The sequence below is a fragment of the Ursus americanus genome, chromosome 10 (assembly GCF_024610735.1).
Source record: "Ursus americanus isolate L20-20 chromosome 10, mUrsAme1.1.p, whole genome shotgun sequence".
NCBI classification, from domain to species: domain Eukaryota; kingdom Metazoa; phylum Chordata; class Mammalia; order Carnivora; family Ursidae; genus Ursus; species Ursus americanus.
In genome coordinates this window covers 73,226,781-73,241,975 of record NC_142136.1, presented here as the reverse complement: position 1 = coordinate 73,241,975, position 15,195 = coordinate 73,226,781, and the positions used below count along the sequence as shown (strand labels likewise).

The 15,195-nt window shown below is 45.4% G+C and overlaps 1 protein-coding gene across 2 annotated transcripts in view; it reads left to right on the top strand.

Annotated features, from left to right (window-relative positions):
* Positions 1-5,912: 5,912 nt before the first annotated feature.
* ATP8A2 (ATPase phospholipid transporting 8A2) overlaps positions 5,913-15,195 on the top strand; it is a 564,765-nt gene continuing 555,482 nt past the window's right edge. Inside the window, exon 1 of one of the 2 annotated variants that reach the window (XM_045797081.2) lies at positions 5,913-6,127. In XM_045797081.2, coding sequence (XP_045653037.1) covers positions 6,052-6,127 — 76 coding nt within the window. In that variant the 5' untranslated portion in view covers positions 5,913-6,051. The remainder of the gene's footprint in view (positions 6,128-15,195) is intronic. The other variant, XM_045797080.2, reaches the window with a different exon arrangement.

Genomic DNA, 15,195 nt, shown 5'->3' with positions numbered 1-15,195 from the left:
AATAGGGGGAGGGGCAGAGGGAAAGGGACAGGCAGATTTCCCACTGAACATGGAGCCCTATGCTGGGCTCATCTCACAACCCTGTGATCATGACCCGAGCTGAAATCAAGAGTTGGACACTTAACCCACTGAGCCACACACGTGCCCCTGGCATTTTTATTTTTAATTTTTTGAGGAACCTCCGTACTATTTTCCATAGTAGTCGCACCAATTTACATTCCCTGCAACAGTGCACAAGGGTTCCCTTTTCTCCATATCCTCACCAATACTTGTTGTTTCCTGTCTTTTTGGTATTAGCCGTGGGAGATGCTATCTCACCATGGTTCTGATTTGCAATTCCCTGATCATTAGTGATGTTGAACACCTGGCAAGAAATTTTTATAAATCAAAGTGAGCAGGAACAAGGAAGATGTACTGGGCATTCGCTGATTGGTTAAACCAGGGTTACTTTCCTTATATGGAGCAAAGGGACATTTTGGAACCACGTTAGGTAATTTGTGCTGGACAGATGGGTGCTGATTGGCTGGCCTAGGCCTTTCTTTTCCGGGGGATTGAAGCGCAGAACATAGAAACTTAGTTAAGTTTTGGTTTGCTTACTTGGGGTTTAGCATGAGGAACTTCAGTTTGGACCCTATCTGGTTACTTTCTGCACTCTTTTGGGATTATCCTCTTTTGGGTCTTGCTTTCACTCAGCATAATGTTTGGAGATTCATCTACGTTGTTGTATACATTGGTAATTCATTCCTGTTTATTCCTGAGTCATAGTCTGTTATATGAAGACATGGCAATTTGTTTATCCATTTACCTGTTGATATTTGGGTTGTTTCCTGTTTGAGGCTATTATGAATAGAGTTGCTATTAATATTCTTTTTGAAGTCTTTTTGTAAATATGTGTACATTTCTCTTGGGTGAATACCTAGAAGTAGAATTTCTGGGTCATAGGGAAGGTGTACATTTAACTGTATAGGAAATTACAGGTTTTTCAAAGTGGTTATAACATTTTACACTCCCACCAGCAAGTGTGGTTCTGGTTGTTCACCGTCTTCTACAGTATTTGGAGTTGTTAATCTTGATTTCAGCATCCTGGTGTGTAGTGGAATTTCATTGTGTTTTAATTTGCATTTTCCTGATCATTAACAAATTAGATTTGTCTTTTTAGTATTGAGTCGTAGGAGTTACTTCGATATTCTAGAAACAGGTCCTTTGTCAGATGTATGCATTGTGAAAGTTTTCTCCTGGTTTGTGGCTTACCTATTTGTTCTCTTGGTATTGTTTTTTTGATGAACAGAAGTCTTCTTTTTGATGATGTTCAATGTATAAGTTTTTTCTTTTATGGTTAGTGCTTTTCTTTTTAAATAATTTTTTATTATGTTAGTCACCACACAATACATCCTTAGTTTTTGATGTAATGTTCTATGATTCATTATTTGCATATAACACCCAGGGCTCCATGCAATATGTGCCCTCCTTAATACCCATCACCGGCTTATCTGGTTACTGCTTTCTATGTCTTGTGTAAGAAATATTTTCTCCTAGAAGCTTTGTGTGGTTAGTTTTTTACACTTTAAGTTTATGATCCATTTTATTTATTTATTTGATTTATTATTCTTTAAGATTTTATTTATTTATTTGATGGAGAGAGAGACAGCCAGCGAGAGAGGGAACACAAGCAGGGGGAGTGGGAGAGGAAGCAGCAGGCTCCCAGCGGAGGAGCCTGATGCGGGGCTCGATCCCAGAACACCGGGATCATGCCCTGAGCCAAAGGCAGATGGTTAATGACTGAGTCACCCAGGCGCCCCTATCCATTTTAATTATTGTGTATGGTTAAGGGGTCAAGGCTTATTTAATTTTTTTTTCCATATAAACATCAAGTTGTTAGAGCACTATATATATATTTCTAAAGATTTTGAGAGAGAAAACATGAGCAGGGGGAGAGAAAGAGGGAGAAGCACACTCAGTGGGAGCAAGGATCCCAGTGGAGGGCTCCAACCCAGGACCCTGACATCATGACCTGAGACTGACTGAGCCACCCAGGCACCCCTGTTATAGCACTATTTACTGAAAAGACTATATCTTCCCTATTGAGTTGTTTTGATGCCTTTGTCAAAATTATTTAACCAAATACACATGGACCTATTTCTGGACTCTGTTTCAGTGATTTACTCATGTGTCTACACTACACTCTTGTGACAAGCATTCGTACTATAGTAAGATTTGAAATCAGGTAATGTATGTCCTTCCATTTTGTTCTTTGGGTGAACATCTTGCACGTCTTTCATTATTTTCCACAAAATATTTTATGATTTTGGTGCAATTATGTTTTATTAAAATTAAAATTTGTTGCTAGTTTTGATGTATTTTCAAAAATGGCTGCAGCAGTGTTTCCAATCCTTATGTTCTAGCAGAATCTAGCAAGAGCTAGAGTCTATTTCCTGTTCTCTTGAACTGACTGGGCCTTTGTGATGCCTTAGCAGGTTGTGGTGGGAGTGATACTGCGTCATTTCTGAAGCGAGGTTAGAAAAGGTGACATAGCCTCCACCTGGCTCTGTCTCCTGGGACTCTTGGAAGCCAGCCACCATGCTGTGAGGAAGCCCAGGCTACCTGGAGAGGACACGATGAAGTCTACCAGATGACAGCCCCTGCTAAGATTCCAGGGGCAGCCAGCATCACATGCTACACACGAGTGCTAAGGAGTAATCAAGGGGCAGGAGTCTGGGGCACCTGCCCCTTCAGTCATTAGGAAGATAGATGACCGTTCTACTGAATATTTCTTCTTCTATGTCCAATTTGGGACACTGTGGAAAATGTGTAAAAATGAGAGGAATTTGGAGTCCTCAGAATGCATTTACAGAATGCTGCATGAGACTGCCATAGAAGAATAAAGTTTTCTATTAAATCATCTTCCTTCCTGGATTCTTTGCCCAATACTATCAGGGTTGCCTTTTAGCCTGTTGATAAATAACAGGAAAAGATGGAGGCCCTATGAAGGAGACCTAAAAGTAAATTGATCTGGTGACAAGGAAATTGATCTGGGAAAGGAAAGGGGTTAGGGATTAGTAGTGGCTTCCACTCTGTCTATAATATTCCCTAAACTGGGGACAAGGATGAACTCTATATGCATATCTATACATTTATATATGGCATATATATGCCATTTCCTTTTTTAAAATGTCTACCTATGTATAGGCATATATGTACACATGTAAGAGATATACACATATATGTATACATGCATGAACATGTTTTCATGTATAAACGTTCTAAAAGGAAATGGGGCTTCAGTTTGAAGAAAGGGACTTAAGAAATGGCCCAAAGTCTGTATCTGTATGAAAGAACTTCTTGAGAAGAATGGGAGCTGGCTATTCTTTAGAACCATGAAGATTAAATAAGAATGGGCTGAAGTTAAAACAGAATTTAAAATGGTCATAGGGAAGAACTGCTTAAAAACCCTAGATCTCGAGCACTGTGCTGGCAAGGGACGTTGTGCGGTTTTCCTTCCTTGGAAATCTTGGGAGAAAACATGGTCAGCCTTTCTGCAGTCACACCACGAGGGGGTGGTTTCTCTCTCTGGGAGACTGGGTCTGTCTTGGCCGATCTCATTGCTTAGGGAGGACGCACACAGAATAGAGAGGACGGAGACAGCTGGCTTTCAGGGAAAGAAAACTCTAATCCCCTTTCTTTCTTCTACAGCATCCCTTAGGACAAAAAGGGCTACTCTGACTTAGCTCAATGAAATTTATCAACCCACAGTGCTAGGGGCTTTGTGTGTCCTGCTTGACCTGTCTTTTGAGGGATATTTTCTTCTGCAGGCTGCTTCTGTCACCTGGCTTGTGAGCGCTTGGGGTGGTGACTCTATAGAATTGAGGCAAATGCTCTTTCTTGAGAAGTTCTTGCTTCTATAAGGTAGAGACAAAATACATTTCTCTGACTACCCCTGTTGCTCTGATTTTGCATTGGCTCTTCTTTTTACAGGCATCTTGGGTCTCCTTGGAATCTAGCCTAGGCTGCCTCTGGCAAGGGTGAAAGCATTTCTCTGAGAGGTCAAGCACAGGTTACTGAATGATCCATATTGGCATTTGGATTCTAAGATTAATAGTAAATAATGGTCATTGGCTAGTTTTTATCTTTTGTGCATATATATCTTTAGAAGACCTCAAAGATAAGATTTAGGCTTGGATTCTGTGCTCAAAGGCCATCCTTAATTAACTTCCCAAGAGAGATACCAGCCAATCAGATCAGGGAAATTAGCCATGGCAGTCAATGAGAGAACACAAGTTCAAGTGAGCCACCCATCCTTGCATCTACGATGTCATCTTCAAAGTGCGTCATCTGAATCTCAACAATCTACCAGGTTGTTAGGACAGTTTTGGTTATCAGAAGATAAATACAGAAACAGAAGTGCTCCCCACCGCCCACCCATTTCATGATAAGGGTGCACAAAATCAGGGTAAGGCACTGGGTCAGTCTACAGTGGGTAAGGCAGTGTTCTATATTTAACATACTCAGCTTCTTAAAAATTAAAAATAAGTCTATCTACTCTTTCTTTTCTCATCTGGTTATGGTGGAAACATTTTTCATCTTAAAATTTGGGGCTGAAAAATTCGTATTTTTCACTCAAGTCCTCTTCAGTTCTGCTTAGCCTTCGAGGGGTTGTCACCGATAGAAAACGGACTCATTAGTGACAAAGTTCTTGACAAACTCACTGCTAGGATGAAGTGGCTTTAAGTTCACCCTCAGCAGCTATAAAGACCCATTGAGAAAACATCTCCCACCCTGAAGCTCAGCTCAACAATTTAGAAAATTTTCTTCCTCAACATCCTGCTGAAGACTTATTTCTTACCAGAAACACTTTTTTTTTTTTTTTTGAGGGCCCAGAACAGGCAGGGAATCCTAATTGAAGCTGAAGTTGCCAGTCTACTGTCCATCCCTTCTGCATTTTTTCTAAGAAAATCTGGAGCAGAGGCTAGCCAGTAGGAGCCTGAGGGACTGCACGGTGTTTTCTCACGGGGCACCAATTCTTTCTGCTGAGCGTCTTTCTTCTCCTTGTCAGCCCCTGGTATTTGTTAAATTTAGCGTAATGATCACATCAATAAATGTAAGGTCAGACTCTTCTTGAATCATTTTTCTCTTTTCATTCTGAGGTCAGAATTTCATCAGATATTAAACAGATTCAGCTTTTTTTCCCTTTTCTCTTTATGGAACTGTGCCCAGAAGAACCAAGCTCAGTTTAAACACTGATGAGTAAAAACAATAAAATATGGATCAAGTGACCTTGGACAAGTCACCTCATCTCTCATTGATTTTGTTTCCTATGGAAGGTGTGTGCGGCGCGAGCGAAGTATTCCTAGGGGCTTCTTACAGTATTAACACGCCACTAATAAGAATTCTAAGCGGGCTGGGGGTTAGGAGACTGGAGACCCAGGATTTCTTTTCGTTTCAGGCCCTACACCTTAGAAATACCTGTTCCTGGAAGAACCTATACAGATCCACCAAAATAGACACAGAACAGAAACAGAGAAAAGAGAGAAGTTTCGGAACGGTTCGCACGGGACACTTGCACCGCAAGACAAGTGACAGGTAAAATAGGTAACAGACTGGCACAGACAGAAAAGGGTACCCCAAGGCGCGCCTGTATCCTAGAAGAGCCCCCTACAGCACCGATCCATCCTCCCCCACCCACCGCCTCCTCCGCCACCTAAAAAGCCCCGCGTCCCGCTTAAGGTTCCAGACTTTTCCCAGCCGCGGCCGCGGCCCGCTCCTCCTCCCGCCCGGCTCCCTGCCGGAGGGCCGGACCCCTCCCCCGCCGCCGGGCCAGCGGGGCCCGCTGCGGTGGCGTTCGCGGGCGCTGCCGCATTGGCCGGCGGCTGCGGCACGGACGGCGCAGCCTCCTCGGGCGGCGGCCGCGACACAGGCGCCGGCGCTCCCGGCGGCCCCGCAGTCCGGTCCAGGAGCGCGCCCACCCATGGCCCTCGGGCCGCCGCCCCTGCGCCCAGGCCCGCGCGCAGTCTCCGCCGCTCGCCCGGGGGCCGCCTAGCCCCCGACTAGGGCGCGATGCCGAACGCCTCTGGCCTGGACAGAGCTCTTAAGATGTCCCTGCCCCGAAGGTCGCGGATCCGCTCGTCCGTTGGTGAGAGGGGAGGGGCGCGCGGCGGGGAGGGTCGGCGGGGCGGGGGCGCGCGGAGGGGAGCCACCGCCCCGCCCTCCGCCCGCCTCCCTCCGCGGGGGCCTGTCCGTGGCCGCGGGTCCCGGCGGCTCCGAGCCGCCGGCACTTGGGGGGCGGGGCGGCCCAACACCTGTGCCGCCGGCAGGGGGCGGGGGCGTTGGAGACCCCAGTGCGCCCGCGGGGCCGGGATGCGTGTGCGCGCGCTCGGTGTGTGTGCGTGTGCGTGCGAGCCGCGGTGCGCATGCCCGGCCGCCCCTACGCGGGGGTGCCGGGTCCCCGACTCGGGGGGCTGAGACACCATCTGGCGTCTGCCCTCGCCCTGCGCGGTGTTTGCGGCAGAGCCCTAGGGAGCCAAAGGGTCACACGAACGTCTGTCGCTACCTGGGCCCGCGGGGCTCGCGCTCACACGGCGGCGACACAGTCGCTCCGACCACCCGGCGCGGCCACCGCACACCCCACACTGCACTGAAGCGCCCGTGCGGAGGGACGCCACACCTCTAAAGCCGAACACCCCGGTGCTTCAGACACAGCCCCGCCGCACCTCGAGTCTAGACACTTGCGTCTTGTTCCTTACAGAACATACTTAGAAACCCGAATCATGTTAAGCTGGATGTTATGTGATTGTGATCCACGATGCGTTAACCAGACCCTTAGATAATGAAAAATGGAAAGGGAACTTCAGGAATGATTAGCTTTCTTACCATTTCAGGACTGCCTGCAAGTTTGTAGGTTGATCTTGGATGAGAGGAGGGGACAGGGTTTGCAATTTGGGGATGGGGCACTTGTACTCTGTGAGGTTTTTGTTGTTCTTTTGAGAAAATAGGCATATGGAAATAAATGACTCTCCTATATTTGTCGTTGAGTCATGTGGCATGGGAAGAGACATCAGGTCATTTCAACCAGTGTTTCTGAGTAACTCAGGGCACCTTCAGATCCACCTGAGGAGAATGCCAGTGTGAAAGGATGGCGGGGTGAGGGCTGAGGCTAGACTGCGGGGAGTGCAGGCGGAAGCAGGGAGACCAGCTGGGAGGGGACAGCGGTAATCCAGGTGCCAGATGGTACCTGTGACAGTGCTAGGGTGGAAGGGGGGAGAGTGGGCATGTCCTCCATATGTTTGAAGGTAGAGCCAAACAGCATTTGTTCATATTTGGATGTGAGGTTTCAGTAAAAGGAGAATCAAAGGGTGGCTAGGAGGAAAAAGAAAGTTGAACAAACCACTCACTGAGATGGGGAAAACTGCAGAAAGAATAGGGTTCTCATTGGTGGAGGGGGGGCGGTCAGGAATTTGGTTTTGAAGGGCCTGCGAGAGAGCAGAGTGGAGATGTTTACATTTATGGACCGGGAGTTCAGCGGAGTCCTCTGGACCAGAGATGTAAATTCAAGGGTCCTGGGCAGGACCAGCTCTGTGGCTGTGTGGCAGAGCAGTTGCTCAGAGCCCAGCTCTTGGACGAGTCCTGCGATTGCTCTAATGCTGTGCTGTTGCTGTCTTAGAAGCCTTAATACTTTTTGAATGAGGGGCCTGTATTTTCATTTTGCAGTGGGACCTGCCAGTTATGTAAGCAGTGTGTATAGACGTGGCCCAGAAGAGAAAGGTCCTTGGACAGAGGCCTGGGTACATGGACATTTCAAGGTCAGGGAGGTTAAGGCAACAGCCAAGGGGCTGAGAGGATGGCCAACGAGGTCCGAGGAAAAGCCCAGAGCAGAGCTCTGAAGCTCAGTGAGCCCACTGTTCAGAAGGCAGTGGTGCTCAGCCATGCCCAGTGCTGCTGGGAGCTCAGGAAACGCAAGCCCCGAGAAGAGTCTATCATGAAAGGCACAGATGACCTTGCAGAGAGCTGTTTTTGTGTAAAGAGTGGGCAAGAACGTCTATAGAATAGCTTCAGAGAGAGAGACCTAAGAGGATATTGGAAACAGCAAGTCCAGAAAACGCTTTTGGGTGAATTTTGTAGCAAAGGGGAGAGAGCAAATTGAATGGTAGCTGGAGGGGAAGATGTGAGTTCCAGAGAGGTTGTTTTAAGACTAGTGTTAACAATCATACAGTTGATGGCGTGAGTGTCAAAGTAAGGGGTTTTTAGAGAGAAAGGAGGGACAGTGATCTGAGATCAACAATGAAGAACAGGATCATCAAAGCAGAACAGTGAAGGCATGAAGTCCAGAGGTGGGGGAGATAGGGTATTTGCTAATGAAAGGCTGCAAGTTTCAGAAGACAGGAAGGTTCTAAGAGGTGGAGTCCCTGTGAAGAATTTGCATATGGTGTGAGGAAGAAGGGGGGGCCTGTATAGTGTGGGCTCCAGACACTCCAGACACTCCGGTGAACAAGGGTAAAGGGCCTGATAGGCTGAGTTTGGATGAGGACCAGGGCAGACAGAAGTGCTGGGGCTGGGGGTGCGGCAAGGGGAGGGCTGGTCGGTGCTGGAGGGTTGGCCTAGGAGTGTCCTAAGCTCTGAAACCACTTCTTTCCACTTGACAGGGGTGTGCCGCCACGAGTGGGACATTGCCATCAGCACAGCCAGCGCTCAAAGCTTTGGGTACCTTTGTCACCCATTCTGTAAAGTGTCTTCACTCCTTTTGGTCCTTTACTCCTCCACGTGTATTTTTAAAAGAACCTGTTTTAAAATGAAATGAAACAACATCCTTTTAGAATTTTGGTTAAATCTGCATTACATTTACAGAGTAGTCTGGAGAGAGTAGACATTTAAAAAAATGTTGTTTTAATCATAAATGTGGTATTTCTCACCATTTCTATGTGTCTTCTTTTAGGTCTTTTGTTAAAGTGGTATAATTTTCTCCATAGATTTCTAAGAATTTTCAAAGATTTGTTGCTAGATACTTCTATTACTAGAATAAATGGGGTTATTCAAAAATTGCATTTTTAGTTGGATTGTTGCTGATGTCTAGGAAAGCTATTGAATTATGTTGTGTATCAACAACCTTGTGAACTGTCATAAATTTTCAAAAAGTTTAGGATTCTCTTAATTTTTTGTGTGTAGACATCTTCATTATCTGCAAGTAATAATTTCATTTCTTCCTTTATCATTGTTATACCTCATAATATTTTTCTTATTTAATGATATTTGCTAGTACTGCCAATAGAAAGTTTGACCAGAAGTGCCATTTTTGCTTTGCTCTTAGAACATTAAAGGTAATGCTTCCAGCATTTCATGCGCAGGGTGATACTTGCCGCTGGAGATGGTAGCTGGTCTGTATTACTCTAAGGAAGCACTCTGCTCTTCCTACCCAGTTCTTCATTTACGGCAGAGGCAGATTTATTGCGCATATTAAGATAATCATACGGGACCAGCAAAATACTTAAAGATACCTGGGTGGTTGTCAGGTCTCTCCCTTTCCTCTCTGCGTCTTTGTGTTCATTAAAAGTGAATCGCGGCGCATGCATCAGAATGGCTGTAATAAAAACTAGTGACATCAGCAAACGCTTGCAAGGATGCAGGAAACTGGATCCTGCCTGCGTGGTTGCTGGGAATGTAAAATGGCATAGCCACTCGGGAAGATTTGGAGGTTTCTTTCTTTCTTTCTCTTTTTTTTTAATTGAAGTAATGTTGGCACATAGTGGTACATTAGTTTCAGGTGTACAACATAGTGATTGGACGTTTCTATATGTTATGCTGTGCTCACCGCAAGTGTGGCTACCAGCTGTCAGCATTCAGTGCTACGCACTCTATTCCCTGTGCTGTACCTTTCGTCCCCGCGTCTTATTCATTCCACAGCTGGTAGCCTGTGTCGCATGCATTTTGTCCATCTCCCACTCCCCTCCCCTCTGGCAACCACCAGTTTGTTCTCTGGATTTATGGATCTGTTTCTGCTGTTTTTGTTTTGTTTTTTTAGATTCCACATATAGATAACATAATATGGTATTTGGCTTTGACTGCTTTCACTGAGCATAATACCCTCTAGGTCGATCAATGTCGTAGCTAATGGCAAGATTCCCTTCATTTTATGGCTGAGTATATTTCACTGTCTACATAGACCACAGCTTCTTTATCCATTTCAATGATCAGTGCACGATTATCAACGGACAATTAGGTTGCTTCCGTGTCTCGACTGTTGCGAATGATGCTGCGGTGAACCTAGGGGTGCTCATATCTTTTTGAATTCGTGTTTTTGTTTTCTTTGGGTAAATACCCAGTAGTGAAATGACTGGATTGTATAATATTTCTATTTTTAGTTTTTTGAGGAATGTCCGTACTTTTTTTCCACAGTGGCTGCACCAGTCTATTCCCACCAGCAGTGCACTGGGGCTCCCTTTCCCCCACATCCTCACTAACGCTCGTTAGTTCTTATCTTTTCTAGTTGAGCCATTCTGACAGGTGTGAGGGGACATCTCATCATGGTTTTGATTTGCATTTCTCTGTGATGAGCGATGCTGAGCATCTTCTCATGTATCTGTTGGCCATCTGGATGTCTTCTTTGGAAAAACGTCTATTCATGTCTTCTGCCCATTTTTAATTGGACTTCTTTTCGTGTTGAATTGTATAAACTCTTCGTATATTTTGGGTAGGGTAGTTTCTTATAAAGCTGAACATGCAGCTGTCATTTGATATAGTAGTCTTGAGCTTTGCTTTCAGAGAAATGGAAACATATCTTTACACAAATACTTATACGTGAATATCCATAGCAGCTCTATTCATAATAGCCAAAACATGGACGTCCTTCGACAGCTGAAAGAATACACAAGCTGTGGTATATCCACATGTGAAATACTACTCAGAAATGACAAGGAACCAACTGCTGGCACACACAACAACTTGGATGGGTCTCCAGGGAGTTGAGCTGAGTAAAAAAAGTCCAAGTCCAATCCCAAAGGCTACACGTCATTTTATCCTATTTATACAACATCCATGAAATGGCAAGATTATAGGAATGGAGACTAGATTAGTGGTTGCCAGAGTGAAGGAAGGTGTGGGGATGGGAAAGATAAAAGGGGGACATGAGGGATCCTGGTGGTGCTAGAAATAGTTCTACGTCCTGACGTATCCGACATCGGTATCCTGGTTGTGATACTGTGCTATAGTTTTCAAGATGTTTCCACGGGACGAAGCTGGGTACAGGGTACATAGAATCTCTCTTTTTCTTACAACTGCATGTGGATCTAAAATCTCAAAATAAAAAGGTTAATGGAAAAAAAAAGGTAAACCATAGTAATTTTTATCAAAAGAAAATAGTCATCAGATTTCAGGAATGGTACTGTACTCTCAATTCAAGACATTTGAGTGATAGTATTATAATTTCATTGATAGGCTGTTCCCTCAGGGCAACTATGTTGTTTACCACCTGTTTCTGTAACACGGCAGAACCTCTGTGTTTGAGAATCTTCGTGCTTGGCGCATCAGCTCCTGCTTGATGTATCTTGGTAGGGTCTGGGGCAGGGGTGAACTCAGACCTTGGTGCGCTCCCTTCGAATTATCTCATTTTTTAAAAAAATCATAGTGAAAGGATCAAAGATCAAGATTATGTGCTCAGCTGCCTACTATTTAGGAAAATAATTCTGGGATTATTATTTTTTGCTAATGAGATATCTTTGACTCCTCCTTTAATCTGGATATTCAGTGGTACTTTTGCAAAGTCCACCTTTCTCCAAATATATATTTTGTGTTAGTGTATCTCCGACAGTTTCCCAGGCGGTGGGAATGCAAAGACTAATAAGGGGCGGTCCCCCTGCCTATATGGAGCTTACAGTTGGCTCAAGATTGAGCCTTTCTGTCCAGTAAGGGAGACAGAGTGGAACTGGAGTTGTCGATTTTAACAAATCTATGTTGAGTGCGTGCCGTGTTCCAGGCACTGCCCCTGGGGCTGGAGATGGAGCGGCGAGCAGAGCAGGCATGCTCTCAGGGAGCTTGTGGTCTCGTGGCTGGTTACGACCCACTGGGGTCAGTGCTCTCAACTCTCTTATCCTGACTCGCTGTGACACTCATGGACAGTGACACTCACAGATGGTGATGCTCCTGGACAGTGCACACAGATGAATAGTGAAGTGGGTATGTGTGTATGGGTGTGCGGGGGGTGGAGGTGAGCAGGGAGGATGAAAGGAAGGGGAGTTGTTTCTCATAGACTATGTTGTCAGCAATATCTAGGGAAGAAACATCCTCCCTATTTTATTAAATTTTGGGATTTGGCTTAAATGACACAAGATTAGCAATGAAGAGCTGGTGGGCAGTAAGCACAAAGACCAAATACAGAACCTGGAGGAGTACACATCTTCCAGAAACTGTCCCTAGTGTGTCCTCTTCCAAATCCCACGTTGGACCCATCTATCTCTTCTGTCCTCTCCTGGTCAGCAAAGGTGTTTTTCTTTGTGTTTTGTTTAAAATGCTTTCCTACATGGACTTAGTTTTCCCATAACAACCTGCCTCAAGGTTCAAGGGGATAAGTAGGAAAATGAGGGCAGTTGAAAGTACAAAGAGCTCTAATATTCGAACGTGAGGGTGTGTTGGAAGCCAGAGCGGTGTATTGAATTCAGAATATGCAGATCACGATCTGCTGAGTGGGGAGGCACAAGCCGCTTGCCTGAGGTTGGCTGGCAGTTCCTTCAGCACCCCAGCGAGGGCTTTGGGAAAGCGAAACCCTCAGGGTCATTTCGACTGAAGATGCAGTTTCAGTACACTTAAACAGGGAAGTGGTCACAAGACGTATTACTTCCAAATCCCAGAAACAGGGTTGGGGTGCAGTGAGCTGGGGGAGGGGCAGCCCTCTATCCCAGGTCATGAGTGAACAGGACACAGAGAACAGGGTACAAGCACCTATGACTTGCAAGGTGGTTGGGGTGGAGGGCACTTGCTTTTCTTGACCTTAACTCTAAGTGGTTATTTTAAAGGGCGCCTTGGGACAAGCAAAGTGGGAACTGATGGTGCACTCCTAAACTCAAGTCCATCTCGACATGCCCAGAGCCCGGCATGTCATACTGTAAAATACCTAGACAGCAACTCAGAAACACAAACGTTGTTTGTTAGCACAAAGGGCTGGATGACATCTCAGAAATGGCTTCATCCTCCAGTTTCACAGAGGAGAAAAAACAATTCAGAGACATTCCTTGCTTGCTGGTTAGTTTCCAGCAGGACCAGCTAATCGTGGAGCCCAGGGTGCTTTCCGCCCCCTCCAGCACGCCTGGTTCAGTATCACACCCAAGTTGAAAGGATCACATTCTGTTTTTGTCTTCGGTTCCTCAAATGGAAATACATAAAGAGCTAGGCCTAATTCCCCCTGCTTCTGTTTTCTGTACCATCTATCTTGTGGGTACTCAATAAATAAAGCTCTGACTGAGCTCTGTTATGGATTAATTTTTGAACTTGGTCTAATGGTATAGATTATGTTTGGAAGTTTCTTTATGACAGTATACATCAGGGTTAAAACACACCCAGCTTTGGACTGGAGAGAATTGGATTCAATTTGGTATGACATTGGAAAGCTCCCTTTATTTCTATTACGGACGTGGATGAAAATAAGTTTTGTACCTCACAGGGTAGTTGTGATTAGTAAGTAATGTGTATAAAGGTGTGTGCATTAATTATTTGATACATTAAGAGAACTTTGTGATGTAATCAAGCTCATATTGACAATGTCAGATCTTTCTCACGCTGCCCATCATCGTTCAAGGTAAACTCCTGCACCCAGATGCTTACCCTGCAAGCCGGCAGGACTGGCAAAAATTTCCCCTGTCGTTATTTCCCGCTTTAAATCTCACGATGGAGGCCTAACTAGGAGTCATTATTGGAGGATTTTAAGCATTCTTTGTGTGTCATTACCCAGGTGTCTGTGATCACCCACCAGGCGCTCGGGATGGTAGATAGGAATTCATCCTCCAGCGTCTCTGGACGCTCTCACCTTCGGTTTGCTTGTCCTGCCTTCAAGGCCATTTTTTTACCCTACAGGTGGCCAGTAAGCGCCTCAGGTGATGGCTTTGGTTGCTTAATAATTGATTTTCCTTTTGCAGTGGACGTTTTATCGTAAACCCTTCTTTGACAGAGGTGCTGGCTAGACCAAGGGGTTAAATTAAAATTATTCTCTAAAAGCGTTTTCAAACGGTTATGGGAGGATGTGTATAGAACACCTTTAAAGATGAGTTTCTGCCTTTCTTCCTTGGATCTTTACATTTACTAAATATAACCCCCGATCAATACAACACTGAATACGAGATATTATTTACATCCATTTAGGCCAGGAAAAGCGCTCAGGGCAAGTGTTAACAACCATTAAGAAAGACTAAAATAGAAGTGATCTCATATCCATGCCCTGGGAGTTTTTCCCCATCATTAAGGACGAACACAGGAACAAGAGCTGAGAGAGAGCCCTTGCCAGGATAGAGCAAGAGAAGCGGGATGGTTAGTTGCTCACGCAAAATACCCTGACAGCCCATGCGGACACAGTCACACACGGATACCTGCGTCTCCCTGCAAAGACGTATTCATAAGAGCGCACGAATAATATGGTTCCTTCATCAGCAGTGACTGGGGAGGGCTCACTGTGTCAGCATACTCCTGTGGCTGGTGTGTGTGTCTGTGTGTGTGTGCATGTGCTGTTTTCGTGTGTCTTTTGCTTTGACAGCTCATCTTCCACTGCTCACTGTCTGTAAGAACCGGAATCTGACATAGCATCACATTTCACCCTAAAAAGTGATCTAGTTCTGATTAACTTTGATTTAGAGGTTTTACATTTGCAAGTACGTTTTCCAGTCCTTTGCAATCTTGTGCCAAATAATAAGCAAATGTCACATTTCACACATTTCGGTGAAGTGTCTGGGGGCTGCTTCTCCGTCTTCTGTCTCTGGAGATACTGTGTCGGCTATAGTCAGCACTGAGGCTCCAGGATTACTGTCAATATTTTAAGTACCTCACCGAGGCTTGTCCTACGGGGAACGAGGGTAGCAAATACCACATGGAGGAAGGACCTCTCTACTCGGACATTCGGAATCTCATCCCAGATCCTAAGTTCAGGGAGCGTTGCTTTCTTCCCTGGCCTTAAATGATGCCGTCAAACTGCAGAGAAGCTCATTCACATTCAGGGGGAGAAAACCGTGGCTG